A 21,868-nucleotide genomic window follows, 5' to 3' on the forward strand; every position below is an offset into this window, starting at 1 on the left:
CTCAATTTCAACTCTTTATCTTTCCTGTTTTGTGAATATTGATAATGCTAAAACAAGAATAAAGTCTTGATAAACATAATTGTGATATATGATTGCGACTTTATTTCAGTAGGAATTATAATTATTGCAAATCGATGAATGTAAAATTGCGTCAATATCTATTTTTGTTTCTGGGAAACTGCTATTACTGCCACCCTATCACAGGCAGTCAATGTTTGTCTAGACGTCTTCTAAATAGCCGAGATACTAACTTCTTGTTTGTTGATTTTTTTTGGTATATTTTGAGTTACCTAATTAATTTTGGGTGCTTTACGACCAACTATTATTAAAAGAGTAGAGAGAGTGCAGATGCTACTGATACGTATATAAAATCAGTGCCAACCCTAAATTAATCTACATTTGGACTTTTTATATTTTAAGGTAGAGTCTAGATAGGTACTTTGGTAAAAAATTCAAATTGGATTGAGCTCAATGAAATCTATATCATTTTTAAGTGCTTTTCAACACGATTCTAATGATACCAAAATTGTGAAAATCAGATAAGCAGAAGAAAAGTTATGTTAGTTTAAAGGCTGAAAAATGGTCTTCTATCGGACTTTGTGACCTGAAAAGTGTTGCATTTCCGGTAGTAACCACCATTTGGATTTCAAAACTGGTCTAAAATGGCCGCTAATATTTGAGTAAGGATTTTGCTGGAACGAATTTCATGGATGCGGTATACAACTTTGCCCTGAATTTAATTTTATATAAAAGTTAAGATGTTAAATAAACGAGCCAGCATGAAATTTTGATTTACCAAGTTCTAATCTTTTAATTATCCAAAGCTAAATTATACCCTATTTTATCCATAATCAAAAGTTATACTAAATTGTCATTGATTTTAAAATAAACTACACCAAACGATAGAGTAATTTCTCCTGAAGAAAATAAGACATCAATCATTAAAATCCATCCATAAACAAAAAATCTATGGAACTTTTTCTGAGACCCATCACTCAAAAGTCAAAAAAATCGGGTCACAGCCACTAGGCCATTTATCGGCTCCCTGCTGGAGGGCCAAATGGACGTTTACCAAAGTACCTAGTCTAGAGGGCTAGGGAGACCAAGATTTTGGTCTCCAGGCGTAAGCGTAAAACTGTATTTTCGTTTATAGAACTGTTTCTTTATGTTAAAGAGACGAGTTTTTTCTTCTTTTATTTATTGCTTGCCTGTTTGTTCTTTTTTTGTTGTTGTTGCAGTTCTTGCTTTTTATTTTATTTTTTTTTTTGGCTCTTTAGCTATAATCATGTCTCCCCACCCCACACCAAAAAAATGTCAGAAAAGACAAAAAAAAAAAAAAAAAGAGATTGCAAGTTATCGGCCGGTCGCCCACACAAATTTTAATTTAATTTTTTTAAGACAATATTTTTAGATTTTTGCTAGGTTAACCGTGTATTCATTTATAGAACTGCTTCTTCATGTTGTGGATTTTTTTGTGTGTTTATTTTTTTGGGGTTCTTTTTTTATATATTGGTTTGTTTGTAACTAACATTATTATCATACCTCTACCCCCCCCCCCCCCCCCCCCATAGGAAATTTATTTTTGTACTCTTTTTAAAATTTCAATTTCGGCATGATAGACCGTGATTTTGGCCTCCCGAGTAAAGTTGGCGGCGGCCTTGTCTCCCTTGCACCCAACATTTCGGTTGTTTGTGGATCGCCCCCACAGGCTTCAATAATATACAATAAACAATTCGGACTCAACGTACAACTAAATTCTGTGAACAGAGAAACTCTTCCCCCCCCGCCCTCTTTTAAAAAAAATTTTCTTCTCTTCTTTTCATTGACCTTAGTGAAAAAAACTCTTCTCAAACGAACTTATCTCAGACTCAGTCTCAGATCCAACGAACCAGTGGTATAGGCAGACTCACTTTTTAAAAACGTCCCTATTTTCTACTGAGACATTCAGTTGAACTTAAAAAAAACTAAGATCTGCTGTCGGCGTCAGCTCACAAGGAACAAAGAACGACGATAGAGTGGAGACTACCTCAGGCCTCATCCTACCATGTGTTAGGGGTGGGGCAGGGTCAGTGTCATTTAATATTAGATAATAGTGCATGCGGATCTCTGTCCACGGATAGAAAATTATAAACCTATGACGGGGGAAGGTGGGGGGAGGGGGGGGGACAAACGACGAACGTGTTGGGCGCAGGGGAGACCATGATACGAGATCAAAGAGAAAAAGCCGCAGAACTTGGATTATGTTTTTAAAACTATCCTATTTTCTCCATAAAACCCTTTACAAACAAAGGCTTTGTATTTATCATTGTACTGCATTGTACTCAACTCAACCAAAATCGTGTCTTCCTAGCAAAAATCTAAAAATATTGTTAAAAAAATAAAAATTAAATTTTGTGTGGACGACCGCCGATAACTTGCAATCTCTTCTCTGACATTTTTTTCATGTTGGTGGGGAGGGGTGATTATTACCTAAAAAAAACCCCCCCCCCCCCCCCCTCCCTTTAATGAAGAGAAAAAAAAGAAAGAAGAACAGCAACAAAAACAGACAAGCCATGAATAAATAGAAGAAAAAACTCGCCTCTTTAACATAAATTAACAGTTCTATAAACGAAAATACGGTTTTACGCTGGGGGGCCAAAATCTTGGTCTCCCTAGCCAAAACGAGCCATTTTGGCTAGGGAGACCAAGATTTTGGTCTCCCTAGCCAAATTGGCCAATTTTGGCTAGGGAGACCAAAATCTTGGTCTCCCTAGACACTTCCATATTTTAAAGTAAGTGATGACGACGAGTACAATTAAAATATCAACCCTTTATCTTGGCCACTAATGATGACTATTGACAAACGTTTGTCATTAGCTTCCTGGCTATTCGCAAACAGTTTAAAATGTGAAAGGTTAGCAGGTTAGGCCAGTATTTCCCAAGCTTTTTTTGAGCTCCGCTCCATTTTTTTCGTGACAAATTTGTGGTAACTGGTAACCCACCATGGAAAACATTTAACATCCTATACTGTAATAACTTGTAGTTGTAGCAACATAACCTTTATGATGGGCTGTCGTTACTCTGAAGTGCCAATAATCTAGTCATTATTCCCCCCCCCCCCCCCCCCTGTCCCGGCTGCCAATAATTTCATTGTTATTTGGATCCCAATGACATGTTGCCTCCGTGGGATCTAAATGAAAAAAAGGGGTGGGTCATTTATCAGTAACAACATTCCTAAGAAAGAATGGAGGGGGGGGGGGGGAATAAAAATTAAAAGGAAACCAAAAAATATGTGGGGGAGATGTGATTTGAACCCATTGCATCGATTACGACAAGACTTCTTAGACAGACGACTTACCCATTCGGCCACACTAACCACTTTAATACCAACGCATAATGTTTATATATAGTACAGTGCACTCTGGATACGTCGACGTTGCCTAAGTCGATTTTTACTCAAGTCGATTTTTTTTCTTGGTCCCTCCCCCTTCTTCCTATATAACATTAGTAAAAAAACAAAAAAACTCCACATAAGTCGATGTCGCTTAAGTCGATGTTCTTATCACTCATGACCACAATAAAATCACAAATAAACAAGTATTTCCATCGGTTAAAAAAAGCTACCAGTAAGAATTTTCATTGGTTAAGACTATCCGCGAACGATTGGCGCACACCGATGTGATGTAGGTGCTTTGCCTGACGTCCGTGCTCAATGTACATAAGCAGTATCGAACAACTTTGATTTCTCCATCTCACATTTTACATCTTCGCAACTTGATGTTCAAGATTTTTGTTGTTGTTGTTCTAATCCCAGGCCATCCTCTAATTAAGTATCAATTTTATCAAGAATTCAAGTCAAGTCTACAACTACAATGGCAAACCTATCGCTGAAAAGAAAGATCCAGCTGGTCGATGCATTTGAAAAGTCTGGCATGGGACAGAAAATCATCGCAGAGGAAATTGGCATACAAGCCATTTCTGTCTCGATTTAAAAGAAGCATGACCTTGACCTTGAGGCTCCTACCCTTCCACTTTTCGCGGAATAGTTTCACTTAATTGGTCTACATTCCACATTCAAGGCAAAAATTCCGCTTTTCACCTTTCCAATCGAGGAAAATTTTTTAAAAAATATCTCTTTAAAAAAAAAAAGTGAGCTATGGCTTATTTCGTCAGCATCTCCTATGGTCAATCAACACACATTTTGTGTGTCTGATTAGTCCCTTCAAAGTGTCTGCAGCTGATGCAGGATAATAATATCATACCTACTTTTGGGAGGGGTGGGGGGGGGGGGGGGTTGGCCGAAGTATTATTATTATTATGTTGACGCCAAAATATATGAGGTCAATGACCTATGGCTTCAATCGGTAATGTTATTGCGTACAGTCAGCTTCTTTCCCTGTCAGCTTCTTTCCCTGTGGGTGTGTGTGTGTGTGTGTGCTGACACAAGCGTTTGTTTGATTAGGTGTGTGTTGGCAGTCAGCTTCTTTCCCTGTGGGTGTGTGTGTGTGTGTGTGCTGGCACGAGCCTATGTTTGATTAGGTGTGTGTTGGAAGGGTGGTGGGGGCGGGGGGGGGAGGAGGAGGGTCCTGACAAGGTTAAATCCATCCATTCATGCTTTGTTGCTCTGAGACTGCCAGTACCTGTGTGTCCTCTATTATTATTTAACCCCCTTTTTAGTCTTTACACAATCTGCACATTTTTACACATATTATATTTTATCATTTGAGTACTTTTGGATTGTCTATTATATTTTCTGTTGCAAAGCATGTCATAGTCAATAACAGTAAGTTGATTCCGCTTTTTTATCTCAAATTTAGCTTTTTATTTATTCTGATTCCTCCTTGGGGTTATTGGGGATAAGAAAGAGCCTGTGATGACCACTACCGGGACCTCTACTTCTCTGGTCAATTCAACGCGACCATACAGCGTCAATGAAAGGCGTGACATGAAGGGCCATACCTATTCTAGATTGGCTTGCTTTGTTCACATGCATTTTGCTCATTTTGGTTACACTCCGGTTAAGTTGATTTTCGGTTAGGTCCATTTTTTCCCTTGTTCCCCTGGGCATTGTCTTATCCGGAGTCTACTGTAATTTACTATCTCAACTGATTTGGGTAATTGGTATACCTTTACTGATATTTTATTAACTTTACTTATTTGTGCATGGCAATTGATTTCACTTCTCGAAAGTGAATAAATGATAAACGGAGCGGAGTTTCAAAAAGGCGTCTGTGTATAATTACCTGATAAACCTTTGTGAATAGCCTACTGATTGGCTATTGGCAAATGTTTGCGATAGACACTCCGTTTTTCTTTGTCATCAAGTCATAGTCATATTCATGAGTTCACTCTTTGTGATTTTCCTTGAAAATTGAATGGTTTGGTTTTAGAAAAGAGTCAATGGGAAAATATTTAGATACAGATGTGGGCTAAAAAACCCCCGATTTGATGCTTTGTTTTAAAAACAAAAAATAAGGGGACATCTTTTTGAGGGCACCTACAGACTTGCCAAGCATCTCGGATTCTCATTTTAGAATTTAAAAATTAAAAAAGAATTAATTTTGGTTGTGTCGGGGAAACAATATCCGCAAAATAGAAATTTGGGTGACGTTTGTTATTTAATTATTATCATCATCATAGCTACCACCACTATTGCAACCACCACTACTCATCACCACATGATCATTACCACCACTACTACAACTACCATCATTACATCATCATTATGAACACTACTACTACTACCACCACCACTACCACTACATCATCATCATCACTACCATTACTACTATAACCACCATCACGACATCATCATCACTACTACAACCACCACCACCACTTCATCATTCATCATTCCTACCACTACTACAACAACCACCCCCACATAACCATTACTACCAATATTACTACAGCCACCACTATGTGCGGCTATGTGGTCTTGTGGTATGACACTCGCTTTCGGATCAGAAGGTCCTGGGTTCGAGCCTCGCTTGGCACATAGTTGAGTCCTTGGAAAAGACTCTTTACTCACATTTCCTTACTGTACCCAGGTGTAAAATGAGTACCTGGCCGTTAACAGCGTTGTCTCTGTCCGAAAAAGAATTGTAATATTGCCTAACAGGTCTCATGCCATGTCATGTCCTACATGTTAATGTTAAGTATTGATGTTGGTCAGGGACCCCATGTTAAGTGTTTTGAGCACATTTAGTGGATATTGCACTATATAAAACTCAAGCCCTTCGATACTACATCGTCACTATCACTGCTACTACAACCACCTCCACCACAACATCACTAACCACTACTTCTACAACCACCACTACCACATCATCATCACTACCATTATTACCATAACCATCACTACCACAATCACCACATCATCTTTACATCATCATCACTACCTCGACTACTACTACAACCACCACCACATCATCTCTATATCATCATAACACCACTACTACAGCCACCAACACATCATCAATGCCACTACTACTACGATCACTACCACCACCACATCATCATTACTACCACCACTACTGCAATCACCACCACCACATCATCATCACTATCTCTTCTACTACAACCACCAGCACCACACCATCACTACCACTCTACTACAACCTATGCCATCACATCATCAATAGTACCACAACTACTACAACCACCACTACATCACTACCATTACTACTACAGCCACGACCTCATCATAATTACCACCACCACTACTACAACCACCACCACCACCACATCATTACTTTACAACCATTACTGCTATAACCTCCCTCACTACATCATCACTACCACTGCTACTACAACCACCACTACCACATCATTATCACTACCACTACTTCTACAATCACCACCACCACATCATCATTTCTTTACTACCATGACTACTATAACCTCCCCCACCACATCATCACAACCACCACCACTTTGTAAAGTTCCTCTTGAAAAGAGGTTGGGATAACAGTCACTTGTAAAAGTACTGACTGGTTCTGCGAACAAGGGTGTCCCTGATTTCATTTTCCAAAGGTTGGCAAATCTGCTTTATTATTATTATTAAAGTCAATCATAATGGAAACTTTCAAAGACAAAATATCTTTTTTTCAAACCCTTCCCGTTTAAAAAAAATCTACATAACTAAACAGATCATTCGCTATTAACTTTAATAAATTTTTTTTTTTTTTTTACTAGGCAGTTCAGAGTCCAGGTTACTGTTCTCAAGAAATGGAAGACGACGCACCTGTCATTTATGGTCTGGAATTTCAGGTTAGATATTGGTTTAAATTGGTGTCAATATCTTGTGATCTGTAACCGCTGTCACAATGACTTGTGCTAGAGAGTGTTTTCAACATTTAGAGAGAGAGCGAGAGAGAGAGAGAGAGATGGGAAGTTCTTTGATTAAGTGTCCATTTTTTGTTGAGAATGCCTTGATTATTTCAATTTAAGTAGTTTTCTAATCTTTTGCCCTTTATCCTGATTAATGCACTGTTTACGGGAGATTTGTTCCCAGCAGAACCTTTATTACAAGGCTTTTATTTCATTTTTTTTTAATCACATAGATAAATCTATTTAAGATGATTTAAAAAAAAAGATATTTAAAGACCATTTGATAAAGTTCATTACTGAAATTAAAAATATTTTATCTCTATATGTTTCATGAATTTTTTAAACCCCCCTCCCCCACCAAAATGAAAATGGAAAAAAAAAAAATGCAGACCTATCTATTTTTTATTTGATTATTTTATGATTCATGTAGTTATTGTATGTGAACATCACATTTTATTTGCAAATGAAAAATAGAAAATTAAAACACAGTAAATTTTTTGACTCAAATATAAACCTAGTTTTGGTTTGTGTAGAAGTCAATAATTCAGGGAAGGTCTTGACGTCAATGTTTTGGTCATTCAACATTCACTGAAAGATGTAAATGATACAAGCACTGAAAAGAGAGGGAAGAAGAAGAATACAGTCCTTTATTGCTTTTCTATATTGAGCTCCTGAATTGATAATATTTTTTTGAGCAGAGTAGTAGTTTGAAAGGGAATGCCTGTTAGTGAAGTTCCCTGAGATCGACCTTAACATAACTCAATGTCAAGATCTTACTGCTAACTCTACCTTACTTTACCGGAGTTCTCCCTACAGAGGTTGAATGTCATGGAACGCCATTCTTCACGCTCAAGGGCCATTACCGAGCAGTCGATTATCTTTTTGCCAGTTGTTGCCTCCACATTTGCTATCCAGGACTTCATTGGTTTGCCCAGTGCCTTTCTGCCATCGACTTTTCCTTGTACGAGGGCTCTTTCATAATTAACCGAAAAATGCCTGTAAAATCAGCGTTTTTTATGCTATCAACAAAATTCTTGCACGTGTTCATACCTTGACTCGTCCTTCATTTCTCTACGTAACAGCCAAGTCTGTTGACACACTTCTGCCAACGCCGCACCATGGAATAGATACCCTCTCGGAAGAAATTTCCGTCAAGGTTTTGTAGCCATTTCCGCACAGGTCAACAAGCTCTTCATCGACATCAAAGCGCTTTCCTGCCAGCTCACGTTTCAGTGGCCCAAAGAGGTGATAATCAGATGGTGCGAGGTCTGGACTATGTGGTGGGTGTGGCAAAATCTCCCATCCATATTTCTCTAGCCAACCTTGCGTCACTCGTGCTGTGTGGGTGTAGCGTTGTCGTGTTGCAAAATGACCTCGTTGGTCAACTGCCCTGGGCGCTTTCTGCGAATGGCCTCCCTAAGCTTGTCAAGAGTTCGGCAGTACCTTGCAGATTGATTGTTTCTCCAGGTTGTAAGGTTTCGAACAGAATATCACCACGACTGTCCCAGAAAACAGTTCCCATTATTTTCTTTGCTGACCGCATGACTTTGAATTTCTTCGCGACAGGTGAGGATGGATGTTTCCATGTCATCAAATCTTGCTTTGTTTCTGGGGTGCAATGGTGCAACCAAGTCTCATCACCGGTGACTATGCTGTCAAGAAAAGTCACATCGTACCCTAGAAAGTCTCCGCCGGCGTTGGCAGTATGCCCGTGAACCCTGCGTGAGCTCTTGCTTCTTCTCAAAAGTTCCCTGCAGATGTCCAATCTTTGTTCTTTATGATTGTCTGTCAATTGCTTAGGAACCCATCTTGCGCTGACTTTTCTGTAGCCAAGTTCATCAAATACAGTACTATGAGCATAAGTTTCCGAAATTTCAAGACTGCTTGCAATTTCATGAAGTTTCAACCTCCTGTCTTGACGAATAAGCTCATCAACTCGCTCACATTGTCTTCTGACGTCACAGTTATCGAACGCCCTCTCCCTTCCCTGTCTGTCAAGTCGGAATGGCCGGCTTCAAATAAATTACACCAGTGATAGACTTGTGTATAGCTTATAACATGCTCACCATATACACTCTGAAGTTCTTTATGAATTTCGGTAGGATTCAGACTTTTGGCGTTCAAAAAACGTATGACAGCTCTGATTTCCTCCTTTGACCAAGTTTCAAGGTGGGCCGCCATCTTTAAAATCGTCTAGAAATTCATTGTAGCAAAATTATGCACTTCATAATTTCTGGGAATATCCGTAAGGAAATAAGGAATATCATGTCGTTTACAGAATTAAAAAATCTCCACTGGTTGCTGAGCAATGGGCATTTTTCGGTTATTTCTGAAAGAGCCCTCGTAGCATTGATTTTTGGATGGTGTCTCCGGATGTGTCCATAATAAGTCAGTTTTCTCATTCCAACAGTTTTCTGGACCTTTGGCCTGCATTAATAAGAACCAGAATGTTTGATTTCTTTCTGGTCCATGGTACTCTCAGAATTCTTCGGTATACCCACATCTCAAAGGCCTCAATTGTTCTTTCTATCTCCTGCTAACTCTGCTATGTTGATAATGTGCTACACTGTAGTGGTATTGATAGAAAGGAAATAGGGGTTGTTAATTAATTATAACTCGATTTTGAAGTGTAAGGAGAAGAGGGTAAATGAAATATATTAATACTGGTTTCGAGTTGTTAAATTTTGGATATTACCATGATTTTTTTAAAGAGTTTTGTTATTCCATTTTTCTATTTTATGAAAACATATTATCAGTATTGAACCAGGAGGGTGGGGGGCGGGGATGAAAGCCAGGCACTTGAAAGGGTCCATTGAATTGATGGTTGCAGACTAGTTGGCATAAGCCAAAGAAAGCAAACAGTTTTATTTACAAAAGTTAGTCCAGAAATAACAAACAGGCAGCCTTTACAATTTTCTACTGTTCAGAAATAATACATGCTATATTATTCCATGTTAGCTCATCTATGTAAATTCACCAACAAAGTACTAAAATGTGTAATATGGGACAACACTGTCAAGGATATATAAATGTAGGATGACTGAGCACCCATAAGATATTATATAGGATTAAATCACGTTTATGGAGTCGACCCCAAGGCAAAATTGGCAGAAGTTTTAATTTAAGATTTTCACTTTAATCTTATTATTACACTCCTTCTTATCCACAACCTTTCATCAAACAAGGAATTTGTTGAAATTAAGAAGAATGAAAGTGAAAGCAAAACCGTTGAATTGAGTTGAAAATGTCAACTATCACCTATTTCAACCTGACTTCATGAGCGTGGGTCAGGGGGGAAGGTTTTACTCGCCCTCTCTCTCTCTCTCTCTCTCTCTCTCTCTCTCTCTCTCTCTCTCTCTCTCTCTCTCTCTCTCTCTCTCTCTCTCTCTCTCTCTCTCTCTCTCTCTACCTAGTTATGTAATTACGTCATCACTTTCAACACTGATCATAAACCACAATTGATGACTCATGATTTGCGTGTTTATGGATTTCTAATGCATGCTTGTGTCACAAAGCATTTAATAGACAAAAAATGACAGGGTTGTAACGACGTGTACATTTGCTGGTCTGACATCTGAACACAATTATGGGCCTAGTTTAACATTGTTGTTGTAATGGACAATATTTTGCGTCATTTTTTGAGATTTCCAATACAACAATGAGCCCATAATAAATTGAGTTACCAGACCTGCAAATAAGTGCACATCGGCATGTAATGATAAATTTTTTGAAAATCTTGTTTCTTTGATTATCTATATCTGGCCTGATTTTTAAAAAAAAGTTTTTGTTTTGAATGATTTAAAATATTGAATTCAACTTATAGAGATTTAATTAATTATTTTTTCCTTTTCAGATTTGTATAATTTCACGTTCAATAAGAATGTCAACAATTAAGCCAGAGATTCAAATTCAAATTAAAAGATCATTTATTTCGTTTCAGGCAAGGTCTTTGTGTGCCCAAGAAGCAGAAACAGACACTATTCATTTCCTTGTTGGAACACAATCTTTAAGAGCCGAGAATCAGGTGATGCACGTTATGTTAACATGTCTTTTGTTTATTTATTTTGCAGTAAGCTTTTTATTACATTATTTTTGGGTTGAATGAAAATGTTAGATTTGTTTCTATGCAATGGTATGCTTTGATATATCTCTGCTTAAACAATTCATAACTATTGTTTTATGTTTAAAATTTGTTAGATATTGTCGCTATCCAATTCAATTGCGGATATTTTGTTTCAATACTGAACTAATTAATTTTAAAATGCACACAAAATAACTTACCACATTTTAGATGATCATGAAATATTCACATCATTTCAGTGGAATTAGCATTACATCCTTCCTCAATTTCATTATTATGGAGTACATTTTTCATCTTTGCATTTTTAAACGCCAGGTTCATTTTATTGATTTCGACGATGAAAATAATGTGATTAACAAGACAATCTACTTGCACAGAGAAGGGGAGATTTGGAGTATGAGTGCATCCACTTTTGACTCCTCCCTTTTTGCAACATGTTATAATAAAAGTAAGTAATAATGAATTAGTTTCATAGGTATACTATAAAGTTTCATTACGCTTCAACTTCCCATAAACAAAAAGAAACAAAAGCTTCATATATGTTGACATAGACTTTAATTTATTGAAAAAATTGTAAAGTAATCAAAACGGTCCTTAAAAAATTATGATGTGCAATATACCAATACTAATGAGGGCAATGTATCAACTAAGGACAATAAGGATTTTGATTGTGATTTGTCATTTGGTTTGAAGTGAAAGGTTGACTTAACAAATGTTCTTGGCCTGCAGGCCTCATTACTGAATTCTGACTCAATGTTCCCATAAATATTTGCCTCAGGGAATCATCAATCATCAACTGTACAAATTAATTATTTGACAAGTGAAGAATATATTGACGATATAGACGAAACTAGGTTATAGTGGAATTAAAATTTACTTACTTAAATTTCAACACTAATATTAATGCTCAGAATTATATTTTTAAATCCTTTCTCTTTTTCATTTCTGCTACAGCCAATATCTTGATATAAACCATCAGCGGTATTAGTAGGACAGTGAATTGTATTGAAGTATGCTGTCCATTTATTTCTAAGCAATTTTCTCTACCTCGACCCAACAACTGTCATGATTTTCAGTGATGACCTTTTTCGTCATCTTGTTTCAATCATGGTTTTAATTTGCCTATATGTTTGGAGTATAACTGTGAACAACACTTTAAGTCTTTCATAACATAAGTTTGTGAGATATAATCCATTATTTGTAAGTCCCAGTTTATAGGTAGTCATTCATCCATTTTTGCCCCCACTGAGCAGCTCCAAGTTGTTCTGGGTCTTTCTCTCACTCTGTTATCTTCTGGAGTTCAATGCAAGTTTTTCTTCATGATATCCCTTTCATGCTCCCTCATGATATGTCCTATCCCTCTTGACTTCATTTTCGTAAAGAATAATCTCTTTTACGCTAACTTTTTAAAATATGATCCATATCCATTAACAATTTTGTTTGGACAGAAAATATTTAGTGTATTTCTAAGTCATCCAGTTTTGACAATATATTAACGTCTCTTTCTGTCTTTCTTTAGCATTTTGATCCATCTAAAAGAGTTAGCAGGACACCACTTTTGCAAGAATGATATATTGTTGTTTAATGTTCCTATGCTCTCTGCGTAGCTTATTGATGAATGTATGAATATTAAATATTAAATTTGTTTTTTTCAAAGCACCTAAAAGACAATTTATTTAAACATCACTAACTTTCATGTGATATATATTTTTGCCTCTTGTTAAATGAATGTAAATGATTTCAGCAAGTGACACCAAATCAGTACTACAGTCAGCAGTGTGGTCATTACCTAGTACTCATGATCCTCCCAGCCCTATTGGGGATGACAGCTCAAGCTCACATCCACATCTCAATCTGGTCTGTTATCTAAAAGGGGATGAGCACAGCGACATTAAAAGGTACTCGTTTTTTTTTTTTTAAAACACAAAGATTTTTCTATAGCATCTCTTAGATAAGTGATATGCTGACTAATGTCATCCTCTTGAAATAATAAAATATATAGTCCATTTCCTCTAATAGTGTCATGCTCAATGTATCTCTCAATGCTAAAAAGAACAAATAGACTACGACTTAACCTTTTAAGATTCAGGTTTTCTGTTTCTACTAAAAGTAAATCGGATATTTTCTATGGCTCACAACGTGATTGTCTTGTTTCAGTATAGACACAAGATGTCTTTATTTAATCAAAAATACACAATTACCAAATTTTCTTTAATACTACTCAGCAGGCAATATCGAAATTCATTTTGATTTCTTATCTTACAACATGTTGCATGTTTTTTTGATAAACATTTTTTAAACAATTCAGCCACTGCTCACTGCCGTTATCCATTCTCATCTGAATAGAGTTTGATAATGTTTGTAAAGTACCATTTCTTAAGACATTGCTTTTAAATAATCTGAAGAATATCACATCTTTTTGGAGACAACCAATTCTATCCCCTGGTAGCTGAATGTAAGTGCGTCTCAGTTCAACAATAAAGTAAATGATTAAGATGAGATGAATGAGGACAAATCAAGTCATCAATGATGCAAGGATTCTTGAATCCGTCAACGGGTGGAGAAGATTACTAATAGGTAGTATTAAATAGTATTAAATAGGTAGTATTAGACTTAGATAATAATTACAGGATTGTTTTTCAAATAGAAGTGGTTTTAAAAAATTGAATTGAAAAAGAAAAAAAAAAATGAAAGCAACAACTTAAAACAACACAAATCCAGGATACATGGAAAAATCATGACAACAATAGATCATTATCATATCCCACTGAACATCCATAACGTCTAGGTTCTGTGAGACAAATCAGACTGGGATTTGACACAAACTCATTCTTCTGCAAGGTACATAATTGCTTTCCTTCTCCTCTTCTCTCTCTCCTCTCTTCTTCCTCTCTCTCTCTCTCTCTCTCTCTCTTCTCTCTCTCTCTCTCTCTCCTCTCTCTCTCTCTCTCTCTCTCTCTCCTCTCTCTCTCTCTCTCTCTCTCCTCTCCCTCTCCTCTCTCTCTCTCTCTCTCTCTCTCTCTCTCTCTCTCTCTCTCTCTCTCTCTCTCTCGAGCAATTATAATGATAATTATAATAATAATAATAATTATTATTATTCATATTCATATTATTATTATAAATATTATTATTATTATTATTATTATTATTATTATTATTATTATTATTATTATTATTATTATTATATATTATTATTATTATTATTATTATTATTATTATTATTATTATTATTTATCAATTAATTAAAATTACTATTATCATCAGTGCTTATCTATTTATTTTTTTAATTTTTGGTTTAAATATTTCAATGATGCTAAGTTTGTTTGATGTTGTTGTTTGTTGGTTTGTATTGTTTTAAACATAAAAAAAGTAGGAATTAAAATATGTGTACGATACATGCAATTGTCCAAACTTTAGTATATAGTTTGAAGTAGAAGATAAGGGCTTTACATTGAATTGATAATGGGTTTGAATTTGATTTTCAAAAAAATAAAATTCTTGTGTCATTGATTATCAGATGACCAGCTGTACTAGTATAGAAGGTAAAGGCCATCCCCGATTGATGTGTGGCCGCTGGAATCCTCATCACAACTGTCATCAAATTGCGACCGCTAATGACACATCCATCAAGGGATGGGATCTTAGAAGTATGAGGTTAGTGATTGTTTAAAATGAAAAATTGTTTTACTAAACATGATTGCCAATTTTCAGTTCAGAACTCAGAAAGGAGTCAGTGGATGTGCTCTCGTAAAAGTACAGTGAATTTTATCTCTTGAATTGGCAACCCTGAATAAAGACCTGCTATCTACAGATAGTATTGCTATTATAGCTGTATTCATCACACAAAACATTATGTTGCTCTTCTCCCTTGACTTATAGTTGCAAATATCACAATGTTGAAGTCCAAATGCACCACAGTTCTTTTAAATATTTCTAAATTTGTTGTTGCAACATTTTTATGGTAAAATATTCCACAGGCAAATATCGAATGGGTGAAAAATAATTGATGACTCTAAATATTGTGCTAGGTACTTGAAACGTTTTAAAGTGACATCTTTTTCTTTAAAACATTTGGTTTGCTTAAGCCCAGTCTAATCCACTTATAGTAGTTAACTGGATCAAATGCAGTTAGAGCTGACCATTGCTCTTGCTGATAAACTAATATTAAACAGGGGTATGCATTCAAACATCTACTTTGACAAGACCCAAATGGACAAAATTGTCGAATTTTACCCTCTGGTTTATTTACCAATATGTGTGATGGCCAAGGAAAATCTGGTCAAAGTCACACAAAGTAAAACTGAGATACAGGGGAAAACAGTTGTAAACCCAAAAACTCAAGTTTTCAGTTTAAAAATCATCTAATCTTAATTACCTATCAAAAGTGTGGAAATCATTCAGATCAAATTATAAATGCTTGAAATAAGTAATTTAATCATCCTACTATCACATCAACAGCAAATGCAAGGCTGAAATATTGATATATTTATATATAGGTCAAAACAGCAACTACTCAATGAAATGTAATGTGTATGAATTTACTACACATTCCAAGGCTTGGAAAATGTGCGCATCGTTCGATGTTGATAAAAATAATTGCAAAAATAGTTCTCATATAAGCACGCCATTTTCCCAGTTTCATGTTTTATGACCTCAGCTTCTATGAAACGAGATATCTATAAGTCTAATTAAGATATCAAGAGAGAATAAACTGCAAAATATTCAGCATGCATGAGCGTCATGATGCAACTAATATCGAATTTTCTTAGATTGGTAGGTTAAGTTCGGTTTTCCTGGGCTGCCACACATATATTAGAATAAATTAGTGATTAAAAAAAAATTATAATGACCAAAGAATTTGATTTTGTAATTAGTTTTATTGTTGATGCTCCATACCATTTTAAGGGATGATTTGTATAGAAAGTGATAATCAGATTTTGCGTCTTTGTGAGGAATAATTTTGTCTCTCTTTAAATTCTGATGTTGTTTTTTAAGACACAAGAAATTTGCATTTGCTGGATTTTACAGTTTTATTATAATCAAGATGGAGGATTGGTTTATATAAGACATCTTGAGAACATCTTTTCTTAAAATAGAATAGCTTTTTATATGAAGGTAACAAACTGATATAGACTTTTATGCTTACATTTTTTTCTGAGGAAAATAATGCAAATTTGCTAATTTCCATCCCACATCTAGCCAAACATTTCAGATAGAATCAGCTCACAGTCAGTTGGTGCGGGATCTAGACTTCAATCCCAACAAACAATATTATTTTGCCTCTTGTGGTGACGACTGTCGTGTGAAATTTTGGGATTCCAGAAATGTCAGTGAACCTCTCAAGATTCTCTCTGATCATTCTCATTGGTATGTTGAATAACTATACATTTTTATTTTGCCCTGAATGCAACGTTTGGAATGTTTTCAGTAGAGATGAGATGAAAGAAAGTGATTTATTTACATAGTTTTGAACACAAATAGGATTAATCTCTATTGAGTGCTGTCAGGCACTGGGTTTAAATTATTATGTTCTAAATTAGCTGAATTCCTCGTTTGTATCAGTGCAGGGGAGGGGGGCTGACTTGAAGAGAACTGAGTGGCCTGCAACTATTAGACACTATTCCTCCCAACTCTGTATCACAATTACTTTTCAGTGTAGTACTCACTGGATTCTAGCACACTCTGCAATACGGTGCGCTGGAGCTGGGTTGTCACATTTTATATGTATATAATCAATCATGGGCATCAGATTTCGACACACTTGGATTGTAGCATGCTTTTTGGCTTCTCCCGAGTGTGTGCTAGATTCCAACAAGTACTGTACTCTTATATAAACTACTGTGACTGTGATGCTTATGATTGTATTTTTCTACTCATTGTATTTTGATTCTCCAGGGTTTGGTCAGTTCGATATAATCACTTTCATGACCAGCTTGTCCTAACCTCTAGTAGTGATAGCCGTGTGATCCTCAACAGTGTGGTATCTTTGTCATCGGAGCCTTATGGTCGACTAGTGGAAAAAGATGATTTGGATGATGAAGATGATTATGATAATGAAGACAATGACAGGATTGAAGACAATTATAATGAAGGGTATGTACATCAAGAAGATGGGTGAGCAAGGATAGAATAGCTTGGGACAAGTCATGGCTTATGAGCTTCAACGTAAGCAAATGAAATGTTCTGACAGAATCAAACAAAAAAACATCTTCTAAACTACGACTACCACCTTCATGGCCAAAAATTAGATAAAATCAAATATTCTAGATATCTTGGACTAAATATCACCCATAATCTCAAATGGAAATCATGCATCGCTAAATAGAACATCAAAGGAAAACAAAACAAGCACTTTTTTTACACAAAACCTGAGTGGCTGTCCCGTTAAAACTCAGACACTTGTCTACTAAGCTATTGTAAAGCCCATCCTAGAATTTGCAAGCATACTATGGGATCCCTACACCAAAACTGATATCAACATGATCGAAATGATACGAAATAGAGCTGCAAGGAGAATAAATAATGAATATTTATATAACAATAGCATAACAAAACTTTTAGAAAGCTTAGGTCTGGAAAAAAGCAAAATCATTGCGAAAGAAACAAGATATGTACCTTCCAAAAAATAAATACAGGCAACACCAGCATTAAACTCTCCAACTACATTAGACCAAAAGACAAGACTAACACGGGGACACGATAACAAACTATCAATTCAAACATCAAGAACAGACACCCGCCTACACTCTTTCTTTTCCTCTGCCGTTCGTTTATGGAATGAACTCCCTCAGGAGTTGATAGAAACTAAAAACAATACAGAATTTGAAAGGGTCTTGGAAGTGTGGAAAAAATATCAGAAATGAAATGATCACAACGTGTATAATGAATATGTGAGTTTGTGTGTGTGTGTTTCCTGGAATTCATAAATGTGAACTTTAGTCTGGATCCTCTATTTAAGGGGTTACTACAATGACCTCGAAGAAGAAGAAGTAATAGTTTATTGTATCATGCACACTATTCTTTACATATTTCCATGACGTAACAATTCAGGGCTTGATTAATTGTGAAATCACACAGTTCAATACAGTATTTATTACATTTCATTAGCTTTTTAGGTTTTTCCATGTTTTTATACTTGATATTGTATTACAACAGGTGAATGGATTTCCTCTCCAAATGGGGAAACATCTGCCCTCTTAAATATTAATTTAAACCTGCTATTTATATGTTAATATATTTCATATGCAATAGGAGGCTGAAATGGTAATACCTGGATACCTGGATACCTCTGTATAGAGCTTTTAGACTTGGTGTAGTCTCCTTCGCTCCTCCTCATCTATTAATGATTTGACCAATTTTTATAATTGAACTTGTTTCCTATGGTGTTGCTTATCTCCAACTCTGCTTTGAATTTATTCAAATTTTGTGCTGATACTGTGGTTTCTTGCAGTTTATTCCAGTTATTTACAATTCTAGATGAAAAAAAGTTCCTTCTTTCATTTATTTTAAAACGTTCTTTTTTCAGTTTCTTGCTGTTTCCTCGTGTCTGAATGTTCTTGTTTGGTTTAAGGAATCCTGCCTCTACCCTATCTATTCCCTTTACTATTTTATATGTTTGGATCATATCTCCCCTTCTTCTCCTGTAATCTAAGGTCGGGAGATTTAATTCTTTCAATCTCTCACAGTAGGTTTTGTCTTTCAGGTGTGTGATAAGTTTTGTTGCTCTCCTTTGCACTCTTTCCAAACAGTCTTTGTCTCCCTCAAACTTCGGATACCATATGCAGTTAGCATATTCCAGCTTTGATCTAACCATAGTCTTGTAGATGGTGGTCATGTGTTTTGTTTTCAGATTCTTGAAATTTCTTTTCACTATTCCGAGTGTTTTACTAGCCTTAGATTGAACATCTTGAATTTGCTTCTTGAAGTTTAGCTTCCTATCAATAAATACTCCTAGGTCTTTTTCCCCATTGGATTTCTGCAGGGGTTCTTCTTTCATTATATAGTTTGCTTCTCTGTTGTTTTTTCCTAGGTGAAGAACTGCACATTTATCTACATTGAACTCCATCTGCCATATTTCGGACCATTCTTCAAGCTTTTTCAAATCTTGTTGTAAGGTGTTTCTTTCTTCTTCTGTATTAGCTACTCCATAGAGCTTAGTATCATCGGCAAAGATTTTACATTTAGATGATAGATTGTCTGGCAAGTCATTGATATAAATCAGGAAGAGAACTGGTCCCAGTACACTTCCTTGTGGAACTCCACTTGTTACCAGTCTCTCCGTTGATGCTGTTCCATTCACTATCACTTTTTGTCTTCTATCTTTGAGGAAATCTCGGACCCATTTGACTGTCTGATCATTAATTTGATATTGTTCCAATTTCCTGATTAGGCGCCTGTGTGGAACTTTGTCAAATGCCTTTCTGAAGTCGAGGTATATGACATCTAAATTGTTGCCTAATTCCAGGTCTCTCGTCCAGTCATCCATTGTTTCAAGTAGGTTTGTTACTGTAGACCTTCCCGCCATGAAACCATGTTGATCTTTGCTGAATAGTTTGTTCTTGGTCATATGATCAACCATTTCTTCTCTAATCAGCTGTTCCATGAGCTTGCAGACGACAGATGTCAGGCTCACTGGTCTGTAGTTTTCTGGATTTTTTCTGTCTCCCTTCTTGAATATGGCTGTGACGTTAGCTTCTTTCCATTCCCTTGGTAGTCTTCCTTCTTTCATCGACTGGTTAAATATCTTGGTTAGGGGTTCTACTAGCTGCTCTGCTAAGTTTTTTAGGATGTAAGGATGAAGTTTGTAATAATTCAATTGGAATTATCTCCCTTTTATTCTTTTTTTTTTTCATCCAAAGAAATCAAGAGCCAGCTGAGGACAAAGTTATAGCAACCTATGAAGAACACGAGGACAGTGTTTATGCTGTGGATTGGTCCAGCGCTGACCCTTGGACTTTTGCCTCCCTCAGCTATGATGGGCGATTGGTCATCAACAGGGTGCCACGCTCTGAGAAATACAAGATATTGCTTTGACTGCTATTGCAAATTTCATATTTCATAATGATGTATATGTTAAAAATGAAATGCTTGTTATGTGATGTAATTTTTAAAATTTTTGCTATGGATGTATTGTGCAATAGAAAAGTAGATAAAAGCTTGAAGTCCATTTGTGAGTAAACCTGAGGTAGCACTATTGTCAAACTGTCAAATACGGTAATTATACTTTCATATGGACCAAAAATTGAGCACTGTGGCTTGGGAATTAGTAGAATTATTGCCATAGCAACTCGACTTACACACATTTCTGGCTCAATCCACAATGCAACAGAATTTTTTTCGAGTTTATTTGGCCTCCCTACAATGATTTGGTCAGTGGGTCTATTATTATGGTCCTTCATGAGCCGGAGTTTATCCCAGTTTTTATTGTGTGAAATGGACAATAGCAATTGCTTGCTATCCTTTTAATAGGATACTAGTCTGTCGCAAAGTAACAGACTCAGCTACCCACTCACTGCTGGTTGGACAGAAGGGTCTGAAGAAGATCTCGACTTCACCAGGGATTGATCTCGGTCCCTTTATGTTTGAAGTGAGTACTCTACCAGCTGAGCTATCGGGACCCCTTCTATTATTAGATCTCCTTGATAATGCTCAAACCTGTACGTAGGTTAGCTGTTAATTCTTACTGTCTATTCTGGCTTTATAAGTCTATTAATGCGGGTGGTTGGATGGGAGCATCACCCTTGAATCATATACCTATGATGTTCGCATGGGTGTACGATCCGATAGTGATGTCGTTTCTTCTTCTCTTTACTAGCCTATCCTGCTTCTTTGGTTTGTGATTGTATTTTTGACAGGGGATATTTTTTTTCCTGTAAATCCTCTGCCTGTTTGTTCTTGGTTATTTATAATTTAGCTTATATCTTTAGGTTATGATTTTGATTGACATTTGTACTATTTTTGTTAGATTGCTTGTTTTTTTTGTTTCAGCGGTCTCTCATATAACCTCAATTGTGTTGGAAGAGACCTAAAGCAACAAACAAACAAAAAAAAAAAAAGTCTATTAATTGTAACACATCACCTTTTATGCTCAGGAATCAGCAATTTAATACGAAGCTGCAATTTCTATTATCACCATTATATCACAGTTGATATTTCGTTTAACTTTACATTTATCATTCCAATGTTAAAACGAATGTCATAAAATTAAAATAATATATAATATCTAATACTGTCTTACTTGACTCATATTTTTTACAATTTTATGTTATATTTTTTTTTTTTTTTTGTATTTTAACTCAGATGTTAAGTCTAGACAGACAACTTTTGAAAATCAATTTGTACAGATGGAATATACATAAGTCATTTTTGGAGCTGGATTGAGAAAATGCATTGCTTGCCGAGTAACTGGTGGCTCTTATCTTTTTAGTATGGGAGTCCAGGCTGTCTTCTGTCATCAATTTGTCTTTCGTACCCAAC

The 21,868-nt window shown here is 36.0% G+C and overlaps 1 protein-coding gene across 1 annotated transcript; it reads left to right on the plus strand.

Annotated features, from left to right (window-relative positions):
* The first annotated feature begins 192 nt into the window (after window positions 1-192).
* LOC144970786 (EARP and GARP complex-interacting protein 1-like) lies at window positions 193-21,618 on the plus strand. Its single transcript, XM_078910834.1, has 11 exons — window positions 193-420; window positions 7,177-7,251; window positions 11,252-11,335; window positions 11,708-11,840; window positions 13,137-13,290; window positions 13,798-13,847; window positions 14,181-14,233; window positions 14,910-15,046; window positions 16,592-16,759; window positions 17,288-17,485; window positions 20,251-21,618. The coding sequence occupies exons 2-11, from the start codon at window positions 7,210-7,212 to the stop codon at window positions 20,423-20,425; spliced, it is 1,194 nt and encodes a 397-aa protein (XP_078766960.1). The 5' UTR covers window positions 193-420; window positions 7,177-7,209; the 3' UTR covers window positions 20,426-21,618.
* Window positions 21,619-21,868: the final 250 nt, after the last annotated feature.

Source organism: Berghia stephanieae, chromosome 1 (genome assembly GCF_034508935.2).
Source record: "Berghia stephanieae isolate SIO BIC M18660-M18661 chromosome 1, UCSD_Bste_1.3, whole genome shotgun sequence".
NCBI lineage: Eukaryota > Metazoa > Mollusca > Gastropoda > Nudibranchia > Aeolidiidae > Berghia > Berghia stephanieae.

Bases quoted from the DNA above. Each gene is read 5' to 3' on its own strand.
- LOC144970786 (XM_078910834.1), top strand. From the start codon at position 7,210: ATGGAAGACGACGCACCTGTCATTTATGGTCTGGAATTTCAG. The intron at 7,252-11,251 runs GTTAGATATTGG...ATTTCGTTTCAG, and splicing joins TTTATGGTCTGGAATTTCAG to GCAAGGTCTTTGTGTGCCCA. The intron at 13,848-14,180 runs GTAAGTGCGTCT...CATAACGTCTAG, and splicing joins CTATCCCCTGGTAGCTGAAT to GTTCTGTGAGACAAATCAGA.